The sequence below is a fragment of the Sminthopsis crassicaudata genome, chromosome 4, assembly GCF_048593235.1.
Source record: "Sminthopsis crassicaudata isolate SCR6 chromosome 4, ASM4859323v1, whole genome shotgun sequence".
Taxonomy (NCBI): Eukaryota; Metazoa; Chordata; class Mammalia; order Dasyuromorphia; family Dasyuridae; genus Sminthopsis; species Sminthopsis crassicaudata.
Window position 1 is genome coordinate 29987491 of NC_133620.1, and position 15448 is coordinate 30002938.

The window sequence follows — 15448 nt, forward strand, 5'->3', positions numbered from 1 at the left end:
GCCCCTGGGAGCACAGGATGCTCTGAATGCCCCATGGTTGACTTTGTTTGCTATTATCCTGGACCTTGAGAGTCCTATGGAGGTTGGGGTGGGGAGCAGGGCTCCATACTCACAAAGAAGCCGCAGGAGGCCTTGACAGTCGGGGCCTCAGGGAACTTGAGTGCCAGCACACCTGCCCACAGGAGAGACAGGTCAGGTCAGGGAAGTCCTCCAGATCCTCCCCAGGCCGTAACCAGACCCCTACTCACCACACTGGAACACAGCTTTGACATCCAAGCTCTCAGACAGGAAGAGGTCCGGCTTCCGCTTCAGGGCCTATGGGAAGACGGAGCCCCCGTGAACCCAGCCCCTGACCCCCTCCTGGCCCCACCCCACTAAGCCACTCACCTGCCCTGGTCTGATTTAGGGTGTGGCCACACCAGGGATCCAGCCCAGCTGGGCTCCTCACAAAAGCTTGTTTCTCCCCCCCTTCCTGCCCTCCTCCCCCCACCCCAGTGACCCAGGACACCTCAAAGCTCCTGCCAGGTGGGGGACAGGAGGGAGACAATGGCTGATGAAGGAAGGCATCGTGTGCTGAGACCTGAGGCAATCTGGGTCGAGGTGGCAACAGACCCTGAGTCACACATAGTGGGGAAGATCCATAAAAGGAAGAACCGGGAGGGCCCAGAAGGTCAAAGACTGTTGGCATCTCTGAGCCAAGCAGGAACTTTCTCCAAATCCCCCCCAGGACCAGGCCTCCCAAAGAGGGCTCTGGGCAGACGCAGCGCTTCAGCTCTGGGCTCGGGGGCCAAGTGTCTCTCAGCCAATCATCCTCTTCTTTCAGCCTTTACAGGACCTCCTGATCCCATCACCAAGCCCACTGACCATCCATTCCCAGAATACTCCCGGATCACCAGCCCTCCATAGCCTTGCCGCCTCCTCAGGGCTCTGACCCCAGGGAAAGGTACAGCCTCCCCTTTCAGAGGATCAGAGTATTTCGGGGCCATCCCAGGCCCCTCGACTTCTCCCAGCCTCCCCACACCTCACTAAGGCTTGGAGCAGCCCACTGCCAGGCTCACCAGAACCAGCCTAATGTCGATCGGCCCAGAGGCCCAGCTCCCATTTCCTCCTCCCCACACAGCACCTTCCACAGAATCCACCAACCCAAAGGTTCCCACTCCCTGAGAGTTTTGGAACAAACCAGATCCAAATAAGCCAAGAGACCTCCCAGCAGAGGCTCGCAGCAACGGGACCCCAAAATCCATTTGCTTTCCCAGGCCCCACGGCCCCTCCTGCAGCCTGGAGGGTGGGCGCCTAGCATCGGCAGAGCTTCCCAACAAAGCCCACCCCCAGCCTGCCTATTCGACCCTCGTGTGCACTCGGGGGCAGCCTCTCCATGGCCCTTGTGGCAAATCCAGGGGGGAAGGAGGACTAGAGGAGAGTGTTGGGTTGTCAACTTCCACGGAAACAGATGGAGAAACTCTATTCAACTCAACAGAAAAAAAGTTGTCAACAGAAAGCTAAAAAGATATTTAAATTGAATTCCAACAGAAGAGAAAGAGAAAGAGAGAGAACAGAACGTGAATGAGTAAGAAACTAAAACACACCTGTGCCAGGAGTTGCATAAATGAATCAACAATATCAGGATGATCCCTGGGCCCTAAAATATAATAAATAAAGATGGAACTTAAGAAAAACTCATCCAAACAGCAACTCAACGTCATACAGTTACGTGGGCCGGAGGGCCTGCAGAAGGCGAGGGAAAGAAACAAAACATACAAAAACCATGGACTGGGAAAGCCCCAAACAGAAAGAAACAGCAGAGTGACGGTGGGGGGTGGGTTGGCCATCCCCTGGCTGGCAGGAGGGCCAGGGACATTTGCAAACAAGTCAGGGAGGTCACCGACACCAAGTGCCAGAGGAAGGGGCGAGTGGAAGGACTGCCACCCTCTCTCCCCATCTCGGGCCTCCTTCCTCAGGCCCTCAGGCCGGTGATGCCCAAGCTCAAACCAGAGAGCCCTGATCGAGGGCCAGGGTGCCAAGGGCCTGTGCCAACCGAGCAGGGCAGAAGGGCTTGAGCTCTCCTTTGGACCGATGGCTTAGGTATGCAGGAGGGAATGGAGGCACACCCCTCATCTTAGCCCCAACAACCCCATCCCATTCTTCCTGGCGCTGCCCTCCTACCCTGGCTCCTGTCCTAAGGCACCACAGCAAGCTTCCCTTGGGATTCTTCCTGAACAGTACTGGGCAGAGGCAGGAGGAGGAGGGCACAGGCCCGGGCATGCAGAGGTCCTGAGGCTGGAGTGGATCAGGCAGTGGGAGGTAACTCATAAGACGGAACAGGAGGAAGGTCAATAACTGGGGGAGGAAGGGTGGCTGTGGCTACAGAACTGGCCCCGCTCCCCACCCTTTCTCCCTTCAGGCAAGGACTCCAGGCAGGGTTCAGATGTGCACAGAGATGCCCCAGAAAGCCAGGAGCTGAGCTTGGGCAGCAGCACCAGGGACAGCTCAGGGATGACAGGGATGCACTGAGGGCCGTCATGCTATTGGAGAACAGGAAGGGGGAGGCTCTAGACCTAGATCCACACGAGGGGTTCCCGAGGCTTCAGGCCCAGGGAGAGAGGCTCTCTCCCCGGAGGCTAGGACTTATACTGGAGGGGAGGCTACAAGCCTCCACTTTCACCACATCCCTCCATGGGATGTGTAGGAGCATCAACAAGAGCTGGGGGTGCTGGTTCCTGAGGGCCAGATCTACCTACATCACCACTGACCTGCTCCCCTTCTGCTTCATAGGCAGTAGGAAGGATGAGAAGTGCCCACAGGGACAAAGTCTCCGTGAAGCCTCCATCATTGGGCTGCTGCGAGCATCACACTTGCTGGAGCCTGAACTAGGCAACCTTTTCTAGATCCCAATCAGGTGAGGACCATAGGCTACAAACTGTAGCTCCTGATTGGGTGGAGTCTTTTAGGATTGTTAGGACCACAGCCCATCACCAAGCCCAGTCCTTCTCCCAGCTTAAGGCTAACCCTCACATGTCCTCCCCTTAACATCGTACACTCTGGAATATCCTCCCAAATGTCTCTTGGAAAGGACATTTGTAGGAGACATTGCTCTATGTCAGGGGGGAGGGGAAGACATCTCATCAGCTTCCTCTCACCCTCACCAGCATTTGCACTGCCGCATCTGCTGGGCCTGGGAGGAGGTCCTTGGCCCTAAGCCTGGAAGGAGCTGGGAGGTAAAGAGAAGGCCTAGGCCAAGGAGAAGGAGGCAGAGCTGTGGCAACTGGAGCGACAGGCACTCTGGACTCGAGGCCTCCCTCACGAAGTTCTCAGACTATGGGTTGGCAACCCCAAGCCAAGTGGGGGATGACTGAGCTATGACAGCAGAGCACTATCTCCCTGCTCCAAGGCAGTCCCAAATCCTGCTGTAAGTAAGAAATCTAGAAAGAGGCAGCCTCCTGTGAACCCCTGGGCCCTGGGCCTGCCAAGGGCCACTCCTGCCTCTCCCAGGAGGAGCCACTGCTGAGTGCTGAAGCTGACACAAACAGACACCCTTTCTGATTGCTCTCCCACTCCATCTGGCCACCTCCTTAGGGAATCTCGTCCCCAGCCTCTCAACCCCTTTCCAGTCTGGCCACTCTGGAAGGGCAAAGAGCCTGAGAGCTCGGATTCCCGCCCAGTTAGGTAATGGCGGCAGCGGCGACGGCGGCAAGAGGAGGAACGTGGCCCAGCTAGACCTACCTTGCTGGAAGAGGGTGAGTGTAACAGAAGTGACGAGGAGGAAGAGGGCCTTGATGGGGGGAAAATGGGCAGGTTCATGGGCAAAGATGTGCACCAGCTGGAAGAGAGAAAGAACGATCCCCAGGGGTCAGCCCAGTACCCCATCCCACTCCAAAAAGGAAACATACCCACCCAGGTACACCCTACCCCGTACCTGGCGAGTGAGGTCAAGGGCAGAGGCCTGGGGAATCGTGCTGTACATTTGTCCTAGCATCTCACACAGCTGGGGGACCATGGGTGCAAAGTCATCCAGCAAGGTCTTAACGGACTTCTCAAAGATGGCGCACACCGCCTGGAGCAGAATAGACAGGAGGCAAGCTGGAGCATACACACCATCTCTCTGCTCCAAGCCCTTGAGTTCCCCTTAAGCTGGTTATGTCATCTCAGGGCTTACCCCTGGGACTGTTTACAAGCTCACCACCCCCTCTGCCCTCCCAATGGCCGCTTCTCCAACCTCACCCAGTTGCCAAAAAGGGGACCGGAAGGCCGTAGCTGAGGCTGAGATTGGGAGCAGCCCAACTGGGAGATAGCAGTTCAAATCCCAGTCTGACACTAACTGGGTGTGGCCCTGCAGGCAAGTCACTTTTCTGAGACTCAGTTTCCATATCTGTGAAATGTGTATCATTTCCCTTAAGAGAACCTATCCCACGGGGACCTCGTAAAGAGAAGTCTTTAAAGATCTTTAAGAGTTATGGAAAGGAAAGCCATCACTTTGGGATGGGACTGAACACAGGAGTGACCAGAGATTTCTTGGGACTGCTCTGGAGGCCGTGGGCCCCCCACAGCCAGTGTGTTTAAATGTAGCAATTCCTGCTTCAGGCTGAAAGGGGATGAGAGGGCCTCATTTAGCCAGGAGGCTATCCAAACCAGATATCCAAGGAAGAGGTTACCCCATTATGGTTCAACAGGACCCTCAAGTAGAGCCTGCTCAGACACTATGAGGTCCCAAAGAGAGACCAGTGAGGTGGCAAAGTGGTCAGAGCTCTCAGCCCAGCGTCAGGAAGAGATGACTTCAAATCTAGCCTCAGACACTCATTAGCTCTGTGACTCTAGACATGTCACTTAAACATTAGCTTAGTTTTTGTTTTTTTAATCTATAAAATGGGATGAATATCTCCCTCCCAAGGTAGTTGTGAAGATGAAATAATACTTGTAAGGTTTTATAATTGCTGGCTATAATTAGCCTTTTGTGACTCTATGGGAGACACACTGATTCTATTGGAATCTCTAGTAGAGTCTAGCCTCTGACTCTGTGGAAACCCTCTAAGAGGGATTAGCCGTCTCTGTGACTCAAGAGGATCCTCGAGGAGTGAGCCTGTTCTGAGGATCTAATCTTTTTTTTTTTTTTTTTTTTTATTAATGGTTTTTATTTACCAGATATATACATGGGTAATTTTCCAGCATTGACAATTGCCAAACCTTTTGTTCCAATTTTTCCCCTCCTTCCCTCCCCCCCCCCCAGATGGCAGGTTGACCAATACATGTTAAATATGTTAGAATATAAGTTAAATACAATATATGTATACATGACCAAACAGTTGTTTTGCTGAACAAAAAGAATCAGACTTTGAAATAGTGGACAATTAGCCTGTGAAGGAAATCCAAAATCCAGGAGGACAAAATTAGAGGGATTGGGAATTCTATGTAGTGGTTCATAGTCGTCTCCCAGAGTTCTTTCTCTGGGTGTAGCTGGTTCAGTTCATAACTGCTCTATTGGAATTGATTTAGTTCATCTCATTGTTGGAGAAGGCCATGTCCATCAAAATTGATCATCATATAGTATTGTTGTTGAAGTATACAATGATCTCCTGGTCCTGCTCCTTTCACTCAGCATCAGTTCATGTCAGTCTCTCCAGGCCTTTCTGAAATCATCCTGTTGGTCATTTCTTACAGAACAATAATAATATTCCATAATATTCACATACCACAATTTATTCAGCCAATCTCCAATTGATGGGCACCCACTCAGTTTCCAGTTTATGGTCACTACAAAGAGGGCTGCCACAAACATTCTTGCACATACATGTCCCTTTCCCTTCTTTAAGATCTCTTTGGGATACAAACACAGTAGCAACGCTGCTAGGTCAAAGGGTATAACTTTTTGGGCATAGTTCCAAATTGCTCTCCAGAATGGCTGGATGTATTCACAATTCCACCAACATGTATCATTGTCCCTGTTTTCCCACAGCCCCTCCAACATTCATCATTATTTTTTCCTGTCATTTTAGCCAATCAGATAGGTATGTAGTGATATCTCAGAGTTATCTTAATTTGCATTTCTCTGGTTAATGATTTGGAGCATCTTTTTATATGTCTAGAAATAGTTTCAATTTCTTTATCCAAGAATTATCTGTTCATATCCTTTGACCATTTATCAATTGGAGATTGACTTGATTTCTTATATATTAGAGTCAATTCTCTATGTATTTTGGAAATGAGGCCTTTATCTGAACCTTTGACTGTAAAAATGTTTTCCCAGTTTATTGTTTCCCTAATCTTCCTTCCCTAATCTTATCTGCATTGATCTTGTTTGTACAAAAACTTTTCAATTTGATATAATCAAAGCTTTCTATTTTGTGATGAATAATGATCTCTAGTTCTTCTTTGGTCATGAATTCCTTCCTCTTCCACAGGTCTGAGAGGTAAACTATCCTATGTTCCTCTAATTTATTTATAATCTCATTCTTTATTCCTAGGTCATGAACCCATTTTGACCTGACCTTGGTGTATGGTGTTAAGTGTGGATCAATGCTTAGTTTCTGCCATATTAATTTCCAATTTTCCCAGCAATTTTTGTCAAACATTGAGTTCTTATCCCAAAGGCTGGGGTCCTTGTGTTTGTCAAACACTAGGTTGTCAGAGTTATTATTTTGTCCTTTGGACTTAACCTATTCCACTGATCAACTAGTCTATTTCTTAGTCAATAACCAAATGGTTTTGGTAACTGCCGCTTTATAATTTTAGATCTGGTACAGCTAGGCCACCTTCTTTTGATTTTTTTTTTTCACTACTTCCCTTGAAATTCTTGACCTTTTGTTTTTCCATATGAATTTTGTTGTTATTTTTTCTAGGTCATTAAAATAGTTTTTGGGAGTCTTGATTGGTATAGTGCTAAATAAATAAATTAGTTTAGGTAGTATTGTCATCTTTATATTTGCTCGCCCTATCCAAGAGCATTTACTATTTTTCTAATTGGTTAGATCAGACTTAATTTGGGTGGAAATGAGGATCTAATCTCTTAAGAAAGAGTGGCCCAAGAAACTGGAAACTGAGTGGATGCCCATCAATTGGAGAATGGCTGAATAAGCTCTTGTGTATGAATGTGGTGGAATATTATTGTTCTATGAGAAATGGCCAGCAGGATGATTTCAGAGAGGCCTGGAGAGACTTTTTTTTTTTTTTTTTTGGCCTGGAGAGACTTATATGAACTGATGCTGAGTGACATGAGCAGGACCAGATGTTTATACACTTCCAACAACAACACTATATGATGATCAATTCTGATGGACATGGCCTTCTCCAACAATGAGATGAATCAAATCAGTTCCAATAGAGCAGTAATGAACTGAAACAGCTACACCCAGCAAAAAAACTCTGGGAATCAATTATGAACCACTACATAGAATTCCTAATCTCTCTACTTTTGTCCACCTGCATTTTGGATTTTCTTCACAGGCTAATTGTACACTGTTTCAAAGTCCGGTTCTTTTTGGACAGCAAAATAACTGTTTGGACATGTATACATATATTGTATTTAACATATACTTTAACACATATAACATATATTGGTCAACCTGCCATCTGGGAAAGGAGGGGAAAAATTGGAACAAAAGGTTTTGCGATTGTCAATGCAGAAAAATTACCTATGCATAACAATTTTGTAAAAAATAAATACCAAGAAAAAAGAAAAAAAGAAAGAGTGGCCCAGTCCATGGCTATTCTAGCAGAGGCTAGCCTCCCTGGATTCTGTAGAAAGATCAGCCTAGAAGACGGTGACCAATTCTGTGGCCCCACACAAGTGAGCCCACTGCATTACTCTATATCCCAGCTTCTTAAACTATGGATTGCGACCCATGTGGGGTCAAGTAACTGGATGTGGGGATTGTGAAATTTTGATTTATTATTAGTAAATGTTTGATCCGAATAACTATTTTATATGCCTATATACCCAGGGTGATGTAAAAATTCCTTGAGTGAAAAGGGGTCATAAGTGGAAAAGCCTGAAGAAGTCTTGGTCTATAGACTCTCCAATAGCCATGAATGTGGCCTTCCACAGAGGGATTACTCACCTTGTGACTGACAAGTTAGCCTCTTCTGTGAATCCCGGAGGACAGCTTAGCCTCTCTGGGACCACAGGATCCTATAAAAGTGGCCCATCCTACACCTCCCTCTAGGACTGTAAGAAGCCCAGTAGAGGCCAGTCTGCACTGGGACTCTATAGAAGTCTCTGTCAGGGAGCCCCTGGTTCTTTGTGATATTTGAAATGTCACATTTAAAATCTGTTCTCTTTCACCTCCAAATCCTATTTTCTTCCCAACTTCCCTTTCCCTGACAAGGCTCCTGTCGCCCTGCTCCTCCGGTCACTCAGGCTCTGGGTTATCACCAGGTGACATCCTGGGGGAAAGCCTTATCCTTTCTACCTTAACAACATTTGTCCTCATCTTCCATGCACACAGACACTGGCCTAGTGCACCCTCACCCGCTCTGGTCAGTCTCCCAGTCTAAGCGACCTTCCCAAAGAGCAAGTCTGATTTCCCCACCCCTGCAGTGGCTCCCAATCACCTCCAGGATCAAGCAGAGCAAGCGAGAGCTTTCTAACCCAGCCCTTGCCCACACTCCTTGTACCATCCTCCTCTTCACGTACTCTGCCATCCAGCACCACTTGCAGGCCCGGGATGTTCCCCCTCCTGACCTTGCCTTCTAGTCCCCAGGGCTTCCTTCAATCTCAGCTCAGAAGCCCCTTCTGCATCTTTCCCAATCTCCCTTCTCTCCAAGCCTGTTGTGGCTCAGCCTGCTGGATCTGGCGGGTGCCCACGGCTCTGCATGTGGTCTCCCTTCAGAACAGGCATCCCTCTGGGCCAGGAGCAGTCCTCAGCACATGTCTGGCCCACAGTGAGCAAAGAGCAGAGCTTGGTGACAGTTTCTGAGCTCTGTGATGTTCCCAGAACAAGTTACCTCTACCACCTGGGCGTCATTTAACCACTTGCTCAGCACCTTCTGGATGAGCTGGAAAACTTGCTGCAGCACAACCACCACCTGGGGAAAAGGACCAGATGAGAGAGGAGCTGGAGGTCTGAGTAGGGCAGCCAGAGCCTATGGGGCAAGGAGCAGCAGCCAGGGATCCCTGCCTATGGCTGAGGTCCCCAAGACAAGGCTTGCAGGCTGCAGAGAGGAAGAAGGGGAGCAGAGCTCTGGGTGGGGAGGGAACGGAGCAGGGGGCATCACCCACTGGGTTGGGTCCCTGTGGAATGGGCAGCTTCCTGAGCTCAGGGCCTTCATGCTCATCCTCATGGTGACTGATATCCAGCGTAGTGAAGAGGTTGGAGAGGAGCCCCAGGATGTGGACGATAGCCAGCTTGTTTGAAGGGTTGGGCTACAGAGGGAGAGAGAATATTTAGCACGGATGCCCAGAGGGTCCACAATCTGAAGAATGGGAACCTAGAGGCAGCGCCACCCCCCCCCCCCCCAACACACACACACTCTAGGCAGACCTCTCTCAGCCTTCTTCCAAAGCAGGAATGGATCCTTGACCTTTCCTGACAGCTCCCCAGGAAGGCTTCTCCCCCCTTCCCCTCCCCCATGCCAGGCATCTTCACCCACACTCCCCAACCATCGGCCGCCCCCCTCACCATTTCCTCAGCCAGCTTCTCCAGCTGCTGGATGTAGGGGGTGATGAGTGAGTGGAGGTTTTTCAGAATCTCCTCAACTTGCAAAGCTGACAGCAGGAAGCCCAGGGCCTGCATCAGCCACATGCACTGGCTCGTCTGGGGACAGAAGAGAGGAGCCTGAGCCCCTGGACTAGGCTCACACTCTGCGACCCCCGCCTCACCCCACCACAGTTCTCCGGGGTCCTATGTCAAACTCCAGGAAATCAGTGGAGCAAAGGCCACTGTCACTGCACAAGAAACAGACTCAGGAGGGTTTCAAAGTTAGAAGCCTCGGACCTCCAGCCCCTGGGCCCTCCCCGCCCCACCAGCAGCCATTCTGTCCTCCCCATCTCCTGCTGCCCAAGGCCGTACCTTGTGAATCTGCTTCATCAGCACATCCTGAGGAGGGAAGAACACAGCCGTCAGTCAGGCGGGGGGGGTGGGGGGGGTCGTCAGCGGTCAGCCAGCCCCCCCGCCCTGGTCTGCAGCCACCACTCCCGCCTACCTGGGACACAGCCACAATGTTGGCGGCGTACGGAGGAAGATCGTACTTGCACTCCCGGCAGATCTTCTTGAGGGTGGACACAGAGGACACGGAGAGCTCTGGGTTGCCCAGCGCGTGCAGCACCAGGGGCAGAACGTTGTTGATCATGACCGGGTGGTCTGCCAGCCACTCCGATAGGGCCCCTGGGGAGGAGAAGTCACAGGGCTGAGCGAGGGGCTCCAGGCTCCAGAGCCAGGTGTCCAGAGCCCGCCCACCAGCCGCGCCTCACCGATGGTGAACATGACAGTGTCCGCCAGCTGCACGTTGCTGATGCTGATGCGGGGGATGAGCCCAATGAGCCCCGGCACCACGTCAGAGTAATTGACATCGATGGTTTCTGCGATGGACTGGAAGCCATAGAGCAGAGCCTCCGTGTGCTGTGGGAAGAAGGCCGGCAGGCCCAAGACTGAACTCGGGGGGGGGGGGGGGGGAAGAGGAAGAGGGAAAGGGGGGGAGGCAGGGGAGTTCGGGTTTGGACTAGAGAATGAAGGCAATTCCTTCAGACTCAGACTGTGCAGGAGCTGGGAACCGGGCTGGGCGAGAAGATAGACAAGGCAGGTAGAGGCGGGGGGTTATACCTGCCAGGAGCAAGGCTGCTCAGAGCTGGTGAGCAGGCGGCCCAGCTTGTCATAGAGGTTACTCAGCAGCTCTGCCCCTAGCATCTCGTAGACGTACATGAGGGTGTCCGAAATGTCCACCCTAAGAACAGACACCATTAGGACCTGCCCACACACAAACCAAAATCCTGCCCACCGAGGCCCAGGAGGCTTTCCGGGGGGCAGTCCCATGGCCTCCGGTCCACGGGCCCAGGCAAACTCACCTGTAGATTCGGAATTGCTCCTTCTCATCAGATGACCAGAAGTTGTACTCTTCATCTGCAGGAAACTGAGCCTTGTGAAGAAGCACGTCCACCAGGTGGAAGTAGACAGGGCGATACAGCTGCTGGTACACAGCCTGCTTGTCTGCTTCCAGTGACAAGATGTCATCCTGGAAGGTTGCCAAGTAAGGGCGTCAAGTTGACCTAGCCAGCACCCCTAGAAGCCTCACCTATTTCCTTGCCACACTACTTTATCTGAGAATGAGAGTTCCCCTATTTCCCATCCCCACTGGCACTGAGTCAACTTTCCCACATACTCTTAACGCCTTTGGATCTACCCAGAACAAGTTCTCCCTCAGCTCCCCAAGAGGCTGTCCCACCTGTCACTATTCATCCACCCTCAAGGCTGATTTCCTTAGAACTGAGCATACAATGACACATGCCCCCTAGGACTCCCCCTCCTTCCCCACCTCAGTCCACCAAAGAAAACAGGAAACTAACCTGCAAAGTATACCAGAAAGTGAGGGTCAAGGAGCTGGTGGTCTCATTGACTGGGTAGTGCCCAGGGATGCCCGTGCAGAACATGATCATATTGACCAAGGCCAAGAAGCTTTGCCAGTGCTCCACCTGGTCCAGCAGGGCCCTGGCATGGGGCAGAGGGCAGAGATCAGAGACTCAGAGGAAGGAGTTTGCCCAACAACAGGCTGGTATGGGGCAGGGAGCAAGGGTCAAGCACAAAGCCTTCCTGTCTCTTCCACCCACCTAAGGAACCACAGAATCTCTGGGATGGGACAGACCTGACCCAGCTCCCTGTCTATTGCTTCCCCATCAACTGATTACAATCCTCTAAGGGAGAAGGAAGCCATTGCCATTCCCCAAGGTAGCCATTTTTGTTCTGATCATGACTGTCCTCTCCTCCCTCTCCAGCCGTGCTGGGGCCTCTGCAGAATCCAGCCCTCTCTCCACAGGCACCTCAACTCGGTGGCTAGGACTCCAAGAAGACCCCAATGCCTGTCTACTACCTTCGATGGACTGCGCTTCCCCACTTCATCCCACTCCCTGCACTCAGCTATGAAGAGGGAGCCCACTTCCCATTCCTTTCTCTGAGTTCCATAAAGAGCCTTTGCTATCCCAGCTCACCCCTGTTCCCCTGGGGAGCATTTCATCCATTTATTGCTCAGCTCATCTTCTCTGGGTCCCATCTGGCTGACAGGCAGTGACTTCCAAGTAGAAGGAGCTTCTATGATCCTGAACTTTGACCCCAACCTCCCATCCTTCCCCCCCATCCCTACCTCAGCCTTCCAGGCCATTGGCCCTGCTCTTGCCTTCATCCCTTCATAGGATGACTTGGGGCCTGACCCTTGAAGCCCTTGTCCAATGACTGCCAGTCCCACTTAGTCTGACCTCAGTGCTGGGTTATCCCCATTACTTAACCCCTTTCTTCTAACTCATGGGCTGCTGCTGGGGCCAGTCTCACCTGTCCTTTCTCTGAAGTCAGCTGGGCCTTCACAGTTGCCCGGCCATACCCAGGCTTCCTCCCTAAGTAGTTGTCACTCTTCCCAGAGCCTCTGCTCTCCTTAAATCTACACTCTCACCTCCTGATAAAGACTTGCACCCAACTCACCCCCATGTACAATCTCTTATCTACTGGTGGCCTTTCAGCTGCCACAGGCAGTCAAGTTTGACCCTGTGGACCCCGCAAGCTGCCATCCCAGCACTCTCACCTCTTTCTCGACAGAACTCCCAACAAGGTTTGTCTCCACTTCCTCACCTCAAACATGTCTGTCAAAACCTTTTGCCCACTGACATAGGGGACCCCCCAGGCCTTCTCACTGGCCCTGCCACTAGGCCTTCTTGACCCTTGGTCCTCGTCATTTGCTCTGCAACGCAGGTCCAGCACTCAGCAGGCACTCAGCACATATTTACTGAGGACACTCTTCCAATGAGAGTGTGAGCTCCTTGAGTCCAGGCAGTCTCGTTATTTGGCTTTTTTTTTTTTTTTTTTTTTTTTCTTTTAGCACATTCCCAGTGCTTAGTACACAGGAACAACTGAATCCATTGTGTGCCAGTCTTGTTGCCCTTTGCCTTTTCTGGACACTCTCCAGTCAGTCATCCTCCTAAAGCATAGTGCCAGCACTGCCCCCAGGGTTCCAGATGAGAGCCGACTGGGCAGAATCCAGCAGGGCAGCCGCTCCCAGTTCTGAACCCTCCCTAGCACCAACTCTCTTACTTGTCATCTCATAGTCAGTCTGTGATCTAAAACCCCCAGCCCTTCTGAAACACGGCTTTCTCAGCATGTCTCTCCCAAATGTCCGAAGCCAGTTTTAGGATCTGAGTGGAAGGCTTTTAAATTTGGTAAATTTCCTCTCCTTAGATGCTGTCCCACGTTCTAGGTTATGAAGATCAGACTGGATTTTGACACTGATCATCAGTTTGTTAACTGTCCATTCTAGCTTATGGCACCTGCCAATTTCCCAAGCACACCGCAAGCCTTTACACAGATCCCTGACACGATTATGAATCAGCTCAGTGCTGAGGACAGATCCCTAGGCACACCACAGGAGACCTCCTGCCACGCTGACGACAAGCCATTAATAACTATTCTGAGGGTCTGCCCTTTGCTCTAGTTTCAAACCTCTAGAACTCTGCCATGGTCCGGCCCCAGTGTCACCATCTTTGCTAGTGAAGGAGCTGGATAGTCTAGCACATGCTTTGCTATAATGTAGCCCTCGCACTCCAGTTTTGTAACTATTCTAGAGAGCCTGTCAGCCCTGCCACTGAGGAAGCCAGTAGGAGCTGCCTTTTGGGATATGCACCAACTGAGCCTTTAATAATAATGCTGGAAAACTTCGCCAGGACCTGAACCCCAGCTCCCTGGCTGAGTTACAGAGAACCCTCTCCCCTTTCAGGAAAGCTGAACCTTCGGCCGTGTTCCAGGGTTTGTCAAAGATCACGATGGGTCACTTAGCAGTTCTACTGCCCGTTCTTTTAAGACCCTCAGAGTGACCCACCGAGGCCTTCACCAGAGGCAGCCAGGCGTCTCTGAAAAGCTCTTTCCTTATCTCTGATTTCAATGCACATTTTTGCAGTCTTTTCCAATCCTAAGTTTATTCTGCTTGGCAGAGAAAGAGAAAGCACAGTGAGGGGACAGCAGCCCTCTCTTCCCTGGTCTGAGGTTGAATGGACCTTCCTTAGGGGCCTTCCTCAGAATTAACCTGATCTCACCCCCCTTTCTTCACTACCAACTGAGAGACTCACAACAACTCCCTGCCCACATGGTAGCCTGCTCTGTTCTCTACCAGACAAATATAAGAAACAGCCCTTCAAAAAAAAAAAAAAAAAAGGGCTTGCCCCTGACTCAGCACCCCTTCTCCTTGCCCCCAACTTCAATTTTCACCACGGCGGTAGCCCGCGTCTCAGCTCTTCCACTTCTCCCAAGGGCCTCACCTTGAATGGTTCTCCCCCAAAGCCACGGCAACTCGGCAAATCCCATGAGATGTCTCCATGTCCCCATTCTGCACTGCCTGCCGAAGCTGCTCCTGCAGCCCCAGCACCAGGGGGATCAGCTTGAGCAGCGTGTTCACATACCTGTGGGGAAAACCACCTGTGGCTCTACACCTACAAGGGGCCCTCAACCAGAGTTACCTCTGGGGAAGATCTCCTCCTCCCCCACAAAGAGGCCAGTTCCCCACAAGTCTGCAGGGAGAGACCAGGACTTACAGTCCCTTCTTGCCAAGGAGAGACCCAGACTGTCTCTTCCACTTCCCTCCCCCGCCCAAGAAGAGGTCAGAACCCTTCCCCCAAATCTCCCTGCCTCAGGCTCAAACTCCCCCTTAACAAGCTAGAAGCCCACAGGCCCCTCCCCGACCCCACAGAGAAGAGTGACTATGGATGGAGGGAATAAGCCACATGTACTTTTCAAAATGGCTTTTGAAGAAAAACAACACAGTGGTGGGAAGGGGCACCACATATGGGGCCCGGAGAGCCTGAGGGCCACTGGGGGTTCAGACTCCACTGCCTTTCACCGTGGGAGCCATTTTCCCTCCCCTAAGCAGGCAGCGTTTCATCAGGAGAACCCTGGGCAATGCCATCTGCCAGCAGGGGGGCAGCATGGAAACCTTAGGCACAGCATGACTGAGGCAGGCCAGCATTTTCATGGCAGCCCATGGATGGCGAGGGGGAGGAAGAGGAAGAAAGGACAGGTCATTGAGGCTGGCAAAGGTCCAGCGTGGCAGCTGCTTCTAAGTATCACACACTAACCCACAAGTTCTGTCCAGCCAGGGAGAGGGGAGGGGAGGCTAAGGTTTCATGTTCGCCCCTCCTCCATACCCTCCTTCTCCAGACTATCTCGGACCACTCGTTCCTCCTAGTGCCAGTGGAGATGGCGTCACCCTTGCTGCCCTGACACCCGAGGTTCCCAGACAATGAGAGCCTTCACTGATGACCAGCACGGGCTGGCCA

General features: G+C 51.5%; 1 protein-coding gene across 2 annotated transcripts in view; it reads right to left on the reverse strand.

The window, feature by feature from the left end:
• IPO13 (importin 13) overlaps positions 1 to 15448 on the reverse strand; it is a 31570-nt gene that overhangs the window by 11520 nt on the left and 4602 nt on the right. Inside the window, exons 3-17 of one of the 2 annotated variants that reach the window (XM_074266148.1) lie at positions 14435 to 14575; positions 11489 to 11630; positions 10991 to 11157; positions 10749 to 10869; positions 10400 to 10547; positions 10132 to 10313; positions 9999 to 10025; positions 9609 to 9743; positions 9209 to 9352; positions 8935 to 9015; positions 3914 to 4051; positions 3721 to 3817; positions 1587 to 1639; positions 249 to 315; positions 114 to 172 (exon numbers count right to left, since the gene is read on the reverse strand). In XM_074266148.1, the coding sequence (XP_074122249.1) occupies positions 114 to 172; positions 249 to 315; positions 1587 to 1639; positions 3721 to 3817; positions 3914 to 4051; positions 8935 to 9015; positions 9209 to 9352; positions 9609 to 9743; positions 9999 to 10025; positions 10132 to 10313; positions 10400 to 10547; positions 10749 to 10869; positions 10991 to 11157; positions 11489 to 11630; positions 14435 to 14575 (1702 nt within the window). The remainder of the gene's footprint in view (positions 1 to 113; positions 173 to 248; positions 316 to 1586; positions 1640 to 3720; positions 3818 to 3913; positions 4052 to 8934; positions 9016 to 9208; positions 9353 to 9608; positions 9744 to 9998; positions 10026 to 10131; positions 10314 to 10399; positions 10548 to 10748; positions 10870 to 10990; positions 11158 to 11488; positions 11631 to 14434; positions 14576 to 15448) is intronic. The other variant, XR_012481889.1, reaches the window with a different exon arrangement.